The sequence below is a fragment of the Nanorana parkeri genome, unplaced genomic scaffold (assembly GCF_000935625.1).
Source record: "Nanorana parkeri isolate BGI_ZX_2015 unplaced genomic scaffold, ASM93562v1 scaffold167, whole genome shotgun sequence".
NCBI classification, from domain to species: domain Eukaryota; kingdom Metazoa; phylum Chordata; class Amphibia; order Anura; family Dicroglossidae; genus Nanorana; species Nanorana parkeri.
Window position 1 is genome coordinate 1,524,884 of NW_017306435.1, and position 17,432 is coordinate 1,542,315.

The 17,432-nt window shown below is 41.3% G+C and overlaps 1 protein-coding gene across 1 annotated transcript in view; it reads left to right on the forward strand.

Moving 5' to 3' along the window:
- The window catches only part of SEMA7A (semaphorin 7A (John Milton Hagen blood group)), a 98,944-nt gene that overhangs the window by 33,255 nt on the left and 48,257 nt on the right, over positions 1–17,432 (forward strand). Inside the window, exons 4-10 of the mRNA XM_018554635.1 lie at positions 74–196; positions 1,436–1,572; positions 2,891–3,054; positions 4,434–4,542; positions 4,953–5,136; positions 6,086–6,213; positions 11,859–12,007. Of these exons, the coding sequence (XP_018410137.1) occupies positions 74–196; positions 1,436–1,572; positions 2,891–3,054; positions 4,434–4,542; positions 4,953–5,136; positions 6,086–6,213; positions 11,859–12,007 (994 nt within the window). The remainder of the gene's footprint in view (positions 1–73; positions 197–1,435; positions 1,573–2,890; positions 3,055–4,433; positions 4,543–4,952; positions 5,137–6,085; positions 6,214–11,858; positions 12,008–17,432) is intronic.

Here is a 17,432-nt window from a genome sequence, read left to right on the forward strand (position 1 = left end):
TCCCCCCCCCCCCCCCCATCTGTGTATTTAGTCTTTCCCATTTTACTGTATTACTGTATTTTCTCTCTCCTAGGAAATGAAATGTACTCCACAATTCCCAAACAATCCAACAATGCCGCAAGCACAAAGAAAGCCACATTCAAGAAGATTAAGGGCACAAATCCTATGCGCTACACTGGTGGCAATCTTTTGAAGAGTAAGTATGCATTAGGATACCATAGTGGAGAGGAAATGACTGAGCAACTAGGTTTTCTGGGGAGAAATACATTTGATATTCTTTAAACATATATAAACATATATACTGTATAATGCAAGGTAATGTATCTATTGTGATATTAAAGCAGGTTGAAGCCACTGCATCAGCTTGACACCCAGGTAACTATCAGACAAAGTTGGTATAGCCGCTACCATGTATATAGCACATTACGATTACAGAGAGCAATATTGAAGAGCAATGTTCACTCAAATAAGGCACAAAAAAATATATTTTGGTCAAGTGTGTAAAAATGAATACCTTATCCCTTATCACTCAGAATATGGGGCTGACCCTGTAACAATCTAAAATGTTTCAAGATATGTAATCCTGTTGTAAATATTTTTGCCAGACTAGGACTGATACTTAAAGGAGACCTATGCGGTCAGTGTTTTTCCCCATAGATCTCCTTAGGGTAACGGGAGGACACAAACTAGCGTCCTCCCGTTACCCTAAGCTCAGTATACCGCGAGCTAGAGCTCGCGGTATACTGAGACGCCGCACCTGGAGCGGATCCCGACGTAGATGACGGGATCCGCCCAGCTGCGTCAGTGACAGCTGGCTCTGCCTACCTAGAGGCAGAGCCAGCTGTACCCGCCCCCACCCCCGTCCGTTCCGCCAGTCAGCGCTGGCAGATCGGAGCGGGGAGAGGGGAATCCAGCCCCTCCCCCTGTCACGCCAGAGAGCCGTGACAGGATCGAGAGGTGAGGGAACCCGGTATGTGTTCCCTCACCTCCCGATCTACTGAGCCGACCTGTGACAGTCTCATTGTCACAGGTCGGCTTGGAACTATGAGGTGAGTGGAAGTTCTCCTTTAAGGAATGATTTATAAATCCGCCCAGCCATACACTGGCCAAATTCTGTAAGCACGGCATTCCCGCCACCAGATGATCCTCAGCACCACCTAGTGGCAAGAATACTGTGTAAACAGCATTTGGCCAGCGTATGGCTGGACAGATTTTTTTTTAATAAATCATCCCCTTAGATTAGAATATAAATGACCTAATATTTTATAATACGGTACAGTATTACAAAATAAGCAGAAAAACACTTTTAATGGTCATGTCTACAGAAATGAATCCTGGAATGAGACAGATGAGACAAGTCCAAATCATTTGCAGTCAGACTAGGAAAAATTCGTTTTGTATTATATATTAATATGCCATGTTCCCTCTGTATTAGATCCAGTATTTGTGAAATCACTGGCAGTGGAGGCAAAACAGAAAAACGAAAGTAGGATTTTTCTCTTCTTCATGGATGATAATAGTGAACTTAGAACCACTGACAAGAGAGTGCCTATGATTGCTCAGATGTGCAAGGTGAGAGGGTCACGTTCATGACTGAAAGAAACTATGGGTGTGTAATTATTAATAATGATCTTTATAGCGCTAACATCTATTGCAGTACACAACTGAGTGGGGAAATACCAGAGTTATTACCAAAACGTCACTTCATACTTATTTTCTTCACATATGTAGCCTATGTTAGTCACAGTCATAAGTCCCTGTTCACACACATCCCATTTGCTTGTCTTGAGTGCGATAAAATGCTCAAGGCAAGGAATCCTATTCATTTCTATAGCCCCTGTTCACACCTGAGCATGTTATCGCAAGCAGAAAAATGCTTTTGTTCTTTGTTAGAAAAAGTACACAAGCTCTTTTTTTTTTTTTTAGCAAATTACAGTGCTTTTTGGTCCCATAGACTTTAATGTGAAACTTCATGTGACAAATCGCATAACAAAACACACCAAATGATCAGGGCCGGATTTACTCTCCCTGCCGCCCCAAGGCCAGGTTCCGCAATACGCCCCCGCCAAGAGAGGCTGCAGACTCTTTACATGTGATCTCGGCGACATCGCCGAGATCACATGTAAACGAACAATCAGCTTCCCTCACTCTACATTTAGTCCTGCTTGTGCAGAGGGCAACTTACCGCCCGACGCCCGGAACTTCCCCACAAGGACACCGCTGCCGCCCGAGGCCGGGCCTCAGTGGCCTTGTGGGGAATCCGGGCCTGCAAATGATTGAAGTGCATTATTCCAGGCATTTCCCTTTGAAGTCTATGGGACCAAAAAGCGCTGTATTGTGCCAAATAATAGCACATGTAGTTTTTACAGCGACAGACGATTTTCTGCTTGCGACAAAACGCTCAGGTGTGAACAGGGGGCCATAGAAATTAATGGGATTCTGTGTCTTGAGCGGTTTGTTGCGCTTAGCTTTAAGCGACAAAATGCCTAGGTGTAAACAGAGCCTTAGCGTAACAATGTCCTTAGACAATATTTTGGAAAAGACTAGAACATTTCAAAATAGGTAAGCATTCACAAGACATTTACTAAATTGGACCTGACATCAGTAGTTTCCTTATTTTCAAGCCCCTTTATCCAATTTCCATTTTGACTATACCTAACCTCTGGATCAACAGTGGGTAATTGTGGGCATAGCTTTCTGTTTAGGTTTTTTTTTTTTTTGTATCTCTATTGGTTGAACTCGATGTCTTTTTTCAACCTGACTAACTATCTAACTATGTAACGAAAATCCCCTCATTTGATGTGTCATATTTTGCCGACATCTTGCTGTTTCTTCTTCCCCATATTTACGTACATTATTTACGGTTATTGTCTTTCTTATTGTTTCCCAGGAGGAGATGGGATCCGTGAAACCAGATGAGCGCAATATGTTTAGCACTGCTTTAAAATCACGTTTAATATGTGGAGACCCAGAGGGGCAATATTATAACATATTGCAGGATATCTACTTTTTACAATCACAGGATTTGGTTTATGGGCTGTTTACAAATGCATGGTAAGATCCAAAAGCATAGCAGTCATCTGTCCAGTAAGAGAAGCTCTTAGCATCTTCTAAAGAGTCTATCATTTGTGTTATTTGTAACAGTTGGTTAGCACGGTCATCTCCTATGGTACTGTACTCACTTAACAAGGGTAGGTAAGATAGGCAGACAAAGCATAAAATGATCAGTACATATAATCGTATACTGAAAGTAAAGCATATACAACAATAACAAAATGTAGTCGAAGAGAAAGACCTACCCTTATACACTAAATAATCTGACATAACCATCTACAACAAAGGCAATCTATAGTAAAATCTTACAGTTATAACAACAACATTGTACAATTTAGAAGGACAGTACAGTCTAATCTTACAACACATTCTTTGTTTTACATCAGCACAGATTATCTGTTTATGTGATTTCCTGGGAAGTGTTGGGTGATCTACAAATAGAGGAAGTCATTTTTTGCCAACTTTTTTCAATTTTTTTGGATGACCTCTAGTTTATGCACTTGTAAGCTAGAGGAATAAGAAACGGAAAGAAAAGGCAATGCGTATGGTATTTTTAGTGCAATAGTACGTGCTTTGTCAGATAGGGGAGAAGAAATTGAAACTTAATCAGCTACTGAAGAGTATATAGTTGTATGATGAGGTGGGTTTTTAGAGGGTGAGAAGGATGTGAGAAAGGAAATGTCTGCAAAGGGGGAGAGCGAGAGGAAAGGAAAAGGTACAGCTAGATATTTAGGGTAGACACTATTTCTCCACTATTTGGCAACCAGTAGAGGAATATACACAGAGGAGTACAGAGAGGAGTAGTACTTGACCGGGCCTGCTTGCAGAGCTAGAGATGTTAGTGATTGGAAAATCAGAGTTGGAGACAGATTGTCGTGGTGGCGCTCATCTGCACATCAGCAAAAATGTCATATAGTCTGACTATGGGAACAAATGTACTGGCCGCTGAAAAGAGAGGAGAAGCAAAGAGAAATTGACAAAAAAACTAAAAGCTGCTCATTGATATCTGAGTACAATTGGTTTATGTCAACAAGATTTGACTATCTCAGGAAATATGTTGGGTCATCTGCAACCCTAAACAGCAATGCTAGAATGTTTCCATTTCTGTTTTTCAATTATATTTTGTTATCTCTGCTTATATGTTCCAATTCTTCTTAGAAATCACAGTTTTGTCTACACACATAGAGTAAGATTGACTCAAAACTAAAGTTGGCTGTAGACATCTGAGTACAGTGGGTTGTGAAAGCAAGATTTAATTATCTCAGGAAATAACTTGGGTCAGTCGCAACCTTAAAGAGGAATGCTGGGGTTGCAGGAACCTTTCAGTTTTCCCATTGTCAGTTTCATTATCTCTGTTAACATTATTCACTTCATTTTAGGAATCACAGTGCTGTCTGCTCCTATAAGATTGAGAACATTGAGTCAGTTTTCAACACTTCAGACTTGTTTGGGTCCGAAAAAAAAGATCTAGAGATTCGCCCGGGCAAGGTAATGCCTTATGACTCTTAGTTTCTCTCTTTACCTTAGAAACATAATATATTGTATTTGTTTGAAACATTTGTGTAGCTCTACCTAGCAGTTTCTGACTACTAAAAACCCATATCTTCTATAACTGTTGTAATCCATCCAGTTTTATCATCAATGAATGAATCTCAGCCCCACACAGCCACCTCCTCGTGTATCACTTCCCTCTCCCTTTTAGATTGTAAGCCCTCAGGGGCCGGGCCCTCCTTACCATCTTGTCTTGAATTGTATTGTGATTGTAATGTCTTCCTTATATTGTAAAGCGCTGCGCAAACTGTTGGCGCTATATAAATCCTGTATAATAATAATAATGATGAATACGTGTGTGTGTATGACTGTTTATATTAATGTTTTATTCTACTTTTCTGTTTCAGTGCCTCTCAGAACATACTCCGCAGGTAACAGCAGACGAAGCAGCCAACCACCCTGAACTCGTTGACTGGGTTTGGCCTTTAGGAAATCGGACTGTTTTTCAGACTTTGGAATACTACAGAAAACTGGTGGTTGATGAGATAGCAGCTAAAAATGAAATCTGGAGGGTCATTATAGTAGCTACAGGTAACCTATAATGTAATAGATCTGGTAACATAGCTCCATTTTCTACTATAAATATATAGCAGCTCAAGTCATATACATATTTCATAAACAGTATATGCACCTTGTGCCTATTAATTCTTGCATTTTGCCATCTCTTAAAACATCTTAAACTGGTGAAAAATGATCAGAAATTATACCAAAAATGTTGGTGACAATCTTTTTGTATATAAGGAATGAATCATGCATAGGTCCTAGTGAATGGAGTTGAAATCTTAAAGTATAAGGCTTGTGAGGGATGTGGCTGGTGCATATGAGTCACTTAAGTTTCTCACCTAGGGGTTCAGGATTTGTGTCTGTTATGGAGAAAAACAACTTTTTGTTTTCTTAGATTTTGAGAAGTTCTGGGTCTGGGACCTGGACTCCACATACCTATTTATATGTAAGCTTAGTCTCAAAGGGGGCTTGCTCACTCACTCTCTCTGCTTTGATAGTCAGCTGTTGAGTGAAAAAGCCAACTGCTAACAGAACACTAAAAAGATACATGCGCTGTCTGTTTTGTGAAACCCATTAGGGGGCACCCCGTTAGTCAGGAACTGATATAAATGTAGTTAGTGACTTGGTCTGGACCTGCTGTACACAGTCCTTCTGCATTGAACTGTGTTTGTTTACTGCCTTGCCGAATAAAATGAACAGGACCAATCTGTTTGGACTGTTTCTGGGTGTCCCTGTCTTGTGCATGGTTTACTGCTGTCACTACCAGTTGATCATGTCCCCCTTTCATGCTTTTGCTGGTTTGCTTTGATCTCTGATGATACAGCAGCAACAAGATGGCACTGAAATGCATTGCAGTGTGGAAAAACTGCCTGATGTACATTGAATTGTGGATCTACATGTTAGGTGAAGAAGAAATCAGCTCTCTATGTGGATTATGATATTTAGTATAACACACTTTCCTTCCTGTTTCCTCTAGACAGTGGGCGTTTGCACAAGGTGGTTGTAGATCATGTAAATAATAGTGCAACGAATGTTTTGGAAATGCAGCCCTGCAACAAAACAGTGAACATCTTGTTCTTGCAGCTGGATCAAAATAATACAGAGGTGAGTACAGTAAATAATAGAGAGCAAAAAAAAAATGAATACACCTGCAACAGGATGCCAAACATGTAGCACAAGAATTACAGGTTAATACAAAACCAATCCTTTTATGAGACAAGAAAGTTTATCTCAGGTGGCATCCTGCTTCCTGCTCCTAGGGATAGTGGAGAAGTCTACATGTCTGAACTGTTTTCCCATTGCCCATAGAACTAACATAAGGGTTTAGGGATTTGTTGGTGTGTGTATCTAAGAATGTTTAGCAATTCCTAACAGAACATTGAATACATACTTGCTCGATTTATGACGTGTACATTAGGGGGGGTCATTGTTGAGAACCTAATGGGAGCTTATATTTAATCCCTGGACCTCAACCTTGTATAGTATATCAGGCCGCCTCATAAGCTATAGTACACTGTATTTCTGTGGTTTGTCAGTTGTATGTATTTGTCTCAAATTGTAAACTGTCCAAAATATACATTTGACAAAGCATTTTGATCCTGCAAGCCCAAATGTGCTTTATTTTATAGTACAGCTGTGCTCATAAGATTACATACTCCTAGCAGAATTTGTAAAATCTTAGCCATTTTTGCTGCACCAACGCCACAAAGTAGCCAACACGCAATATTTAGAGAAGCCTCAAAACTTCTGTATCAAAATCATTTGGAGTGCTGGGACCAAAATGTTACTTTATGGTCACAACCGTAAATGCTATGTTTGGAAAGAAGTCAACAAGAGCTATGAAAAAGCACACAATCCCAACCGTAAAGCATGGAGGTGGATCTCTGTTGTTTTGGGTGCGTGAGCAGGGCTGGTGCAAAGATTTTTGCCTACACATGGTTTTTTTTTTCTGCCCCCACCCCCCCCCCCCATCATATCCATGTTACAGGCCAAACCAATTATCTCAGAAGTATTTCGAAAAAAGGAAGACCATCAGCTACTAGTGCTGTATATGCAAAGCCCCCACCAATGACACCCCAAATTGTTTACTGTGGAGCACCCCAATACAAAGACATCCCCCAAAGTGTACCACTCCAGAAAGCATAGCAGACATGTCCATGTTACAGCTCACACTAAACATATCCAGAATTTTTGGGAAAAGAATGACCATCATCTTCTGAAGCCCTATATGTAAAGCCACAGGCATTGACACCCCACATCTATTACCATGGAGCACCCCAATACAAGGACACCCCCTATAGATCTTCACTAAAGATAGCATAACTAACAGTACTGACCGCCAATGTAACGAAAGTATTCACACTGACCGCCAATGTAACGAAAGTATTCACACTGACCGCCAATGTAACGAAAGTGTTCACACTGACCGCCAATGCAACGAAAGTGTTCACAATGACCGCCAATGCAATGAAAGTGTTCACAATGACCGCCAATGTAACGAAAGTTCGCACTGACCGCCAATGTAACAAAAGTATTCACACTGACCGCCAATGTAACGAAAGTGTTCACACTGACCGCCAATGCAACGAAAGTGTTCACAATGACCGCCAATGCAATGAAAGTGTTCACAATGACCGCCAATGTAACGAAAGTTCGCACTGACCGCCAATGTAACAAAAGTATTCACACTGACCGCCAATGTAACGAAAGTGTTCACAATGACCGCCAATGTAACGAAAGGATTCACAATGACCGCCAACGTAACAAAAGTATTACCTACTTAAACTTAAGCATACTTTGTTCTTCAGTCAGTCTTTTCTTCCTTAGCAGTGGGGGGAGGGGGGGGGGCGATTTGCATATAAATTAGCTGTGATATTTACATATGAATGGGTCACTGCTTATTGATATGCAGATTACCGCAGCCCATTCATATGCTAATATTTCAGCCAGGGCAGTGCAGGAACAGGAACAGCAGCACCAGCAGGCTCCAGCGAGAGAGCAGACAGAGCTGTGGGCGGGGCTCTGACTATAGGAAACTGAAGCTCAGAGCCCCATCCTTGTCGCTGCTCCTGTGTGTGGGAGGGAGGAGCTGTTTTTCCGCCCTCCCCCACATGCGCCCTCAAGCGTCCGCTTGTGTTGTCTGTCTGGTAGCGCCGGCCCTGTGCATGAGCTATAGCAGCACAAGGAAGTCAAAACTGATGGCAAGATTAATGTGGCATATTATCAGAAAATACTTGGGAGAAATTTAGATTTATCAGCCTAGAAGGTGGTGCACATTTACGCTTTCTTACTTTACAGTTATACAAAAACTAAGGCCAAAGCGACCTTTTAGTGGCTTCAGCAGAAAAAAAGTGAAGGTTCCCCTGACCTCAACATCACTGAGAGACTTTGGGGAGATCTCAGATATGCAGTTCAATGTAGACAACCAAAGAATTGACAGGACCTGGTGGCTTTTACAACTATCACACAAGACTGCAAGTCCCCATTAATGCTAAAGGCAGGGGCGTATCTGCCGCGAGGCAAACAAGGCGTTTGCCTGGAGCGGCAGATTCGCTGAGGGCGGCGTTGCTGCCTTGCCTAGGACAAAGCTGCACATCCCCCCCCACTGGAGCATTTGATTATTTCTAGTATTGCTATGGTTAGTTTCAGGATTGTGCAAACCGTGATGTCTAATTGTTTAATTTGAATCACATCTTATTCTATACTAGTACTTAAAAAAAAAAAAGAATACAGGGAGTTAATATAATAGGACCTTTAGTTTTCCCCCTTAGTTTCAGCTTGTATTTCAAAATAGTTGGAGGGTAAAGATAAATAGGGGTTGCGTGTCAAGTAAAATGTTTTACCTTGAAAGCAAAATAAATAAACATGAAATAAAGAATGAATTGGGTGTTGAACTTCTAGAAAATGGCTGCCAGGCCAGTCTGCGACATTCTTTATTAGCTGTACCTGCTGCTTGAGATGGCTGATAGAGTCACTGTGCTGTAACGCTTCCGGGCTGGGTTAGTATGGATCACGGCTACAGACAAGTATTACCTCACAGTTCCCCTTTATTTAAGGAACATGGGGGGAGGGGGTGTCACATAAGCATACACAATCAGTAATACAGTAATGACACAGGTAATAGGAGCAAAAGGATATATCCGTATATACGTTGCAGAAGATACCTCAGAGCCAGATGACGGTGCAGGAGTGAGTCGGTTCCCTGCGGTGAAATCGGACCGAAGGACAGGTGAGTATATCACATGTGCATAGTTGCAATTGTAAAGGAGAGGAAGAGAGAGTATTCTACAGTTCTTTATAGAGGATGAAGTTACATCACTAGGCAGAGTACATAGTGTAGAATAAGCAGCATGAGAAACAGATACTGCTTAGTAGACATGTGCGATTCGTTTTGTTCCGAATCGAAATTTGGACGAAATTTGGTAAATTCGGAGATTCGGATGTATCCGAATTACAGGTAGAACGAATGCAAACGAATCGGAATTTCCGATTCGTTTTTTTTTTTTGGACGAACTTTCGTTTTTTGGACGAAATTTCGTTCCAGCAAAGTGACATTTGAGAACAAAAAAACTTTTTTTCCCTCTTAAATGTCTCTTTGCTGCAACGAACGAACAAAACGAAAACGAAACAAATTTTCGTACGGATTTCCGCCAACAAATTTCGTCCAAATTTGAATTGACTTTCGGACCCGAATTCCAAAAAACGAAATAAAGCAAAATCCGAATCAAAACGAAACGAAACTAAACACATTTTAGGTTATGAGTAGACCTTGTCTATCTCGGTTTAATTACAGGGGTGCACACTGTGTTTGTGTCCCCAAACCTCATAATAATAAACTGCCAGTAGTGTTTTGATGTTGCAATAGATAAGTCTGTAACATTTGGGAAATGGAAATGCTGTAATGCTGCTGCCAACCATAAACTCATATACCATGACCATAAACCATATACATACACAGGCTCAGGGGTGTCCCTAGCATTTTCACCGCCTGAGGCTGCCGGGTGTTGGTGCATGCTACCTTGATGGGGAAGGGGGAGGGAGTTGGATGGGGCCTCTGCGTCATTCCCACTCATTTCCCCCCAGCCAGAGCATCCTGCTGAGCTCCTGGCAACCATTGACATCTGTGATTGCAAGGAGCTGCGCGGAACGCGGGCCAGAGCATCCAAGCTTGCTAAGAAATGAGCGGGGAGATGCGTCTGGCCCTTATGCATCTCCCAGTCCGGTCCCTAGCAACCTGGGATGCTCTGGCCAGAAAGGGGGCAGCAGGAACACTGCAAGCATTGTGCAACAGAGAGGCCTGCCACACCCCCATGTGACCCAAAGAGATGCCGCTGGAGGCAACATAATCATTATAGGGACGGCCCTCATTGTAACAGCAGCACATCCACTGAGTACTTCTGTATTCATTCCATCCAATGATTTGTCACTCTTTTGCTAGTTAAAACTAAAAAATGTCTGATCACTCGTGTTTTCTTAAACAATGCTCTACATAAATCCTGCTAGGGGTATGTACATTTATGTGCACAACTGTATATGTAATACAGTAATCACATACAGTAGCCCATAGAGGCCAATTATACCAGTTTAAAAGTCAACTACAGATAAAAGTGATATTCTGTTTTGTTCCATTACTGCCTATACAAGTCTCATGCTGCCTTATTATATTGCCCTAGGACTCTAGGGTCAACTTAACCCCCATTCTAATGTCTAGTTCTGCTGGCATTCCATAGCCTCTATAAAGTCATATTTCTCATTTTACATAATGTGGAAGAAATAGCCGGAGAACCTAGTAGAGAGACAGCAAGACTTTTATAATGACTAAATTCTGTTTGCAAGCTGCTTATAAATAGGCCATGATGGCATCTAAGGAACAATACGTTTGTAGAATAATAAAATGTTGAACTTTACCTTGTTCTGTTTAGCTTTCGGACTGAATGAAATAAAAAATCTAGCTGTGGCTATTATATTTTGACAGTCGGCCCTGTCAGCTGTCAAAATATATGAACTATGCCCTCATCTGATTGGAAACAGGTACTGTTCTCCCCACAATTTTCTGCCCTAGTCCTTCAGTTTTTCTGTTGAATGATGTTGAACAAGAGTCGGCAGACAGGGCCACCTACTGAGCGAATTTTGGCTGCTTCATGAAGAACCGACCGAAATTGGCTCAGTGTATATCCAGCTTTAGTTTAGAGCCACAGTATAACTTAATATGACAGTTTTTATTGCTGGTACAAATTTCCTTTATCCTCTCTGCAGAGGAAGGAGGTTACCTGTACTAAGAATATTTAGACATCAAATGTACCTGTAGTTTAACTATGGCATGTAAACAGTTGTGTTTGGCCCAACCTGTAATTGGGCTTTAATCTTTCCTTGTTACTAATAACTTTATTTGTTTTTATTCTTACTGCTATACTTTAATACTCACAAAATGACACATTCAGCTTTGTCTTATATGCATTTCAGTTATTCAATTGTCTTCCAATACCATGTGATTCATCTATACTTCTTCTTCCTGTTGACATTATACACATTACACCATGAAACCCGATAATCCCCCTCGATTCCCACATTTTTGATTACCATTGTTCACATTGTATTACTCATGCACATAGTAATAGCAGAATGGTAATAGAGGAAACTTGTGGGATGTGACACAGATAAAGTTACAAGTTCATTGTACAGTAAATATCATTTGTTTAATTTGCTGATGGTTTTATGTGTGTGGTTTTTAATTTTTTTTTTTTTGCTAGCATACCTTGTATGTGGGAACTGCTAACGCAATTTACAGAATTTTCCTGGATGACTGCAGAGCTTATAACAACAGCTGTACTGACTGTAGGTCATCAGAAGACCCATATTGTGCCTGGTATGGGGGAGAATGCCAGTCTATTCTGAAAAGGTATGTGTCATATCCTGTATATTGTCGCCTACACCTTTGACATTTAAAGGAGAACTATGAGGTGAGTGCTTTTCACTCACCTCATAGTTCTAGCCGACCTGTGACAATGAGACTGTCACAGGTCGGCTCAGTAGATCGGGAAGTGAGCGAACACATACCGGCCTTCGCTCACTTCTTGATCCTGTCACGGCTCTCTGCCGTGACAGGGGAGGGGCTGGATTCCCCTCGCTCCGATCCTCCAGCGCTGACTGGCGGAACAGACGGGGGAGGGGGCGGGTACAGCTTGCTCTGACTCTAGATAGGCAGAGCCAGCTGTCACTCACGCAGCTGGGCGAATCCAGACATAATTTTCGGGATCAGTTTCAGCTGCGGCGTCTCAGGATACCGCAAGCTGTAGCTCGCGGTATACTGGGCTTAGGGTGACTGGAGGACGCTAGTTTGTGTCCTCCCGTTACCCTAAGGAGATCTATGGGGAAAAGCCCTAACCCCATAGTTCTCCTTTAACTGTTGTCTTTCTGATTTAGGCTAGCACACACATTACAACAGCACAGTTAAATGAAACCTCTTTCTATAGAGATACTCTTTCATGTACCACTGTCTTAGCCTATGAACTGTTAAAAGCTACATTGCTGGCATCCAACAGAATGCTTTACTATAAACAACAGGAACTAACAATTGGCTATTTTTGTCACATCCGTAAAAAGCAGCTGATCTTGCTTCCGTTTTTCAGTTCTAAGTTCAATAAAGGGTATGGATTTGTTTAACCTTTTTCTGCTGTATTGTAATACAAAATAAATGCTAGATGATGTGCCAACGTTTGGATATGAAGCATTAATATATTATATACAACAAGTAGCTCCATAATTGAAATATATGTATATTATAGACTTCTGTAAATCTTGTGTGTCAGCCAAGGGGTAGTCATGGCCTCTCCTAACACATGGAGTCTAAGGAGTTGTCCATCTTTGACTGCCACCTCCAAAAGGCCAATTCATATACATTATTTTCCAAGGAGAGACTTCCAGGTCATGGCCTTTTGTTTTGCCCCACTCATGGCATATGGCACATAGAGAACCACATTATCAGGCAAGAGTATAGTCTGTAACCTGGAAGAGGTCAATGCAGGTGATTTTATTTGGAGTTTAATGGTAGCCATGGGTCATGGCAGATGACATGATACAATCACAGGCAAATGGCTGAATGGTGGACAAGCAGAAAACAGGCTAGGGCCATAACCAAAGAAGTGGTCAGTATGCAATGTTTACTCACCCTACAGAGGCCACCAAGAGTATTTTGCTGAAGCACCAGCGTTGCTTGCCACTTGGTGATCCCAAAGGCATGGTAGAATGTTCCTGCACTGCAGTTCCCTGTTTAGGCAACTAACCGTAGATTCCACTTTGCACATACAAACTGATCTTCTCATTGCGTTGCTAAATACATTTGATAGGTTTGTGCTATATTTTATTCTTCAGAAATTGTTTTTACTCTCTCATTGCTTTTAGTAGATGGAAGGAACTTATATTTCCTGTTTTCATTTTTTTTTTAAAGGGATAAGGTGTTGCAGAATCCAAACCAGGGAGCCATGTGTGAAATGCGTAAGTACTACTTTATATACAGGGTAATATTCAAAAGTGTGAATGTTTGAGGGCCCATTGGATCATGTGAACCAGGGTCAGCACCATGTTAACACATATGTTAACACATACGTGGAAACAGAGCAAAGGGCATTCACTAGCCATGTAAAACAATATTTAGACTGTGCAGGCTAAACAATTTGCACGTTTGAAGGGTATCTGGCACATTAAAGCAGGAACATGTTACATTTTTCTGTTGTCATGTGTGCATTTTTTAATGCATGCAGCAGTAAATGGTGTAACGACCATGTTTTATTTTCAATGTTTAAAGTAGTATTAAGCTCTGGGCGTTTTTTTACCTTAATGCATTCTCTGCATTAGGGTAAAAATGACCCAGCACCTTTTTTCTACCCAAGTCCCCCCCACCCAGTCTCCACAACACTTACCTGTCGGCTGCGCTCGTAACCCCAACCGGTCCAGAAGCAATCCTCTGTTCCCCCAAACTTTCGGGTTGCGGCGGAGGATACTGATGGCAGAGGAGCCACAGGCTCCTTCTGCCATCAATCAAAGAGGGAAGGGGCGTGGCCAGCCACAGGGCTGTGTGTGTCTATGGACGCACACAGCCACTGTGGGCACGAGCACGCAACGGGTGCCTCCATTAGAACGATGGTGGCACCCGTGCAGGGGGCGGGAGAGGGGAGGGGGTTGGGTGAAGAGCATGGCGGGGACCCACTAGAAAACGAGGAATGAAGAACTTTTAATGAAAAAAAAACAGCCTCCAGCAAAGGAGGGTCTCCTTAAAGGAGAAATGTAAAAATAATTTGGCTTTTAACATCACTTTAATTAAAGTGTTTTTTTCTTTTCTCAGTAAACAGGTAAGAGTTTAGTGACCTGCTATTAACATATCAGGAGCATTTGCAGCACTTCTGCTATGGGGATACCAGCCCTCTTGCAGTGTGGTTTTCTTTTCTTAATGTAGCCTTGGGCATGGGATCCATCGCCCCTTTCATTTTCTCAGCTCCCTGCCAGAGTCAGGCATACTACCAATTAGGAGGGCCATGGGCAAACTTCAATATGTCAATATTTTCAGTGATTTTAATGCTGTGGATACAGATAAAAAAGGGTTCTTAGCGTTCACAACCCCCACTAACAATGACTAATGTTTTTAGCTATTTCATTGTCTGTTTAAATCTAACTACAATGTTTCTTTTTTACCTAGCGTCCGAACAAATGGCTCGAGTAGGACATCGACACACCTCCTCAAAAGAAAATAATGTGCTACCCCCATCTGTCTTTCTTTTAACATGCCCAGCAGAGTCAAAGCAAGCCACATACTGGTGGACATATGGAGACAACCAAACTGAAAGTTGCACCCCACACAATGGCAAATGCAACTTGTTTTTTGATCAAATCAAATTCCCTGGAGAATACAAGTGTATGGAAAGAGAATCCTCAACAGAACGTTTGGTATCTGAGTATAGATTTACAGTGGGAAATAGCTCCTCAAGGATGAAATATGGCTGGCTAGAGGCACTGGCAATTCCAGTGGGTATCATACTGTATATTCATTTAACACTCTTTGCAAACAGCTGAGATTCCCCAGCCTAGGGTACCACAGATTTATGGCATTGAACTCCTAGGGTTGAAATATAATAGTGGAAATAACTGTGATCAAAAATGAACATGGAATGGTCTAAAATTGATGGCAATGACACATATGAACAATATCTGACTACTACTGGCTGATCTTTTTAGCAGATTAGCACATAGACATACACACTCATATCCTGTGTGCTTGTTTATTTGCACCTTGTCCACCTCAAGATCTATTCATATCTCAAAGATCTAACCAGGCCAGCAGACTTTTCTTCTGGGATCTTGTGGCTGAAGGGCAGAGGTGGGGTCTGGTCTAAATATACCCCAGAGAACACTTAATAATTTTAATGTGAATGAGTCCTATACATTTCCAGACATAAGGAACTATTTAAATTCATGATTTGATCTTATTCAGTAAATGTTTGTCACTGAGACAATGTAGCAAAAACACATTACTTACAAACATGAGTGATTGTTTCAGGTATTTAGCAGTCTTTAATGTGACACTAAACTCTAGGAGTTAAATACTAAAAATGCATTCAATTATCCTATCAACAAAAATGTATCTCAATTGTGTATCACTCGGCTATAGATTCTGAAATCATCTCTGAATTGGTGCTGACACTGTCCTTCCTTCTGGAGGGTGACTACTTTTGTTCCCAATGGTCCCTGTGTGTGTTGTAAAGTAGCCACCACTCCAAGCTCAGTCCAAAGATGGACAACAATCTCACGTTTAGTTTACTAATTTGTATTGAGATTGTAGTCAATCACAGGAGCAAGCTTGGAGTGGTGACTACTTTATAACATACACAGGGACCATGGGGAATAAAAGTAGCCAACCTCCAGAAGGAAGGACAGTGTCAGCACCAATTCAGAGATGATTTGAGGATCTACAGCCAAGTGATACACAAATAAGCTACATTTTTGTTAATAGTTAAAGTCTCTGAATGCATTTTTAAGATTTAACACGTGACTTTACTGTCACTTTAAGTGTAGTTTAATTCCACAGTGGGGTAATGAAGGAGTCGTAATGAAAGGATATTTGCAGCTGTTATCTGTAATATGATTTATGCATCCATGAATGTATTCCTTGTGTGGGCAAACTAACAACAGATTTTTCACAGTTCTAGCTCAGATGGAACACAGGAATACATGAACTTTCTTCCTCTTACAAAGTTTTCTTTGTCCCCAGTAGGGACATCAAGTAGTCCATAGTGCTCTGTAGTTTGCCTACATAGAAGACAAAGGGGAATTGATCAAATTATTTTCTTTTTTAAACTGTAAAGTGCTCTTTAAAGGAAAGGCTATCTCAGAATTGAGGAATATTTAACAGTAAACATGTAGTCTGACAAAGAAGTAAAGTTAGCTGTCCCTGAATAGTAGCAACCAGATTATAGCTTTTTCTACACTTGTTCACTGTGCTACCAGAGCCTGCAGTAGTTCTTATGACAATATTAAAAAGGAAACAGAAATAGACAGTTCACCTGAAAATTATGACATGTATAGTCCTAAGAGCATAGAACTTGATCAGAACATAAACAAGTATAAAATCCAATCTACAAATGTTTGAAATGTGTTGGTCTTTATATTTTTGTAGTTTTGCCCCCTGGCAAACAAAGAAGTTTATAGCATTTAGATTTAGCCCTGAAGCAGATACCAAGGTTTTGTATTTGAGTTAAGGAGACCATGTTGCATAACCATTTGTTTCAACAAAAACCTTCTCATAAGATATAATGTGAATTTAATGTATTTTTGCATTTTTTTAGCCATAAAAGCCTCCCTTGAGTAGACATCCAAACGCGTTGAGACTGCTGCTGGGCACCACCATCTTGGATGTGATGTCAGCAGCCCCAGCAGACTGGGAGCTGTTTCTCAAGTGACACTTTATAGCAGAGGCAAACTCCAGTCCTCCAGCTATGGTTAAACTACAAATACCATTAGGCAATGCAAGACTCTGACAGCCACAGGCATGACTCCCAGAGGCAGATGCATGATTGGTTTTATAGTTTTAACTCAGCTGGAGAGCCAGAGTTTGCTTACCCCTGTTCTATAGTATTCCCCTTTCCTTCTTACCCGGCAATTAAATAAAAGGTTATATAGGGAGGTAAATGGGAGATGCTGAGCCACCACAGAGAGGTATTAGACACTCTCAGAAGAGGAGAGGGCTATGATTTGCCGGAGGGGGCTGTGCTAGGGCCACAGTAGTCAATTTATTTTCTAAACTTTTACCTGCAATTTTATAAGTTGATGGTGGG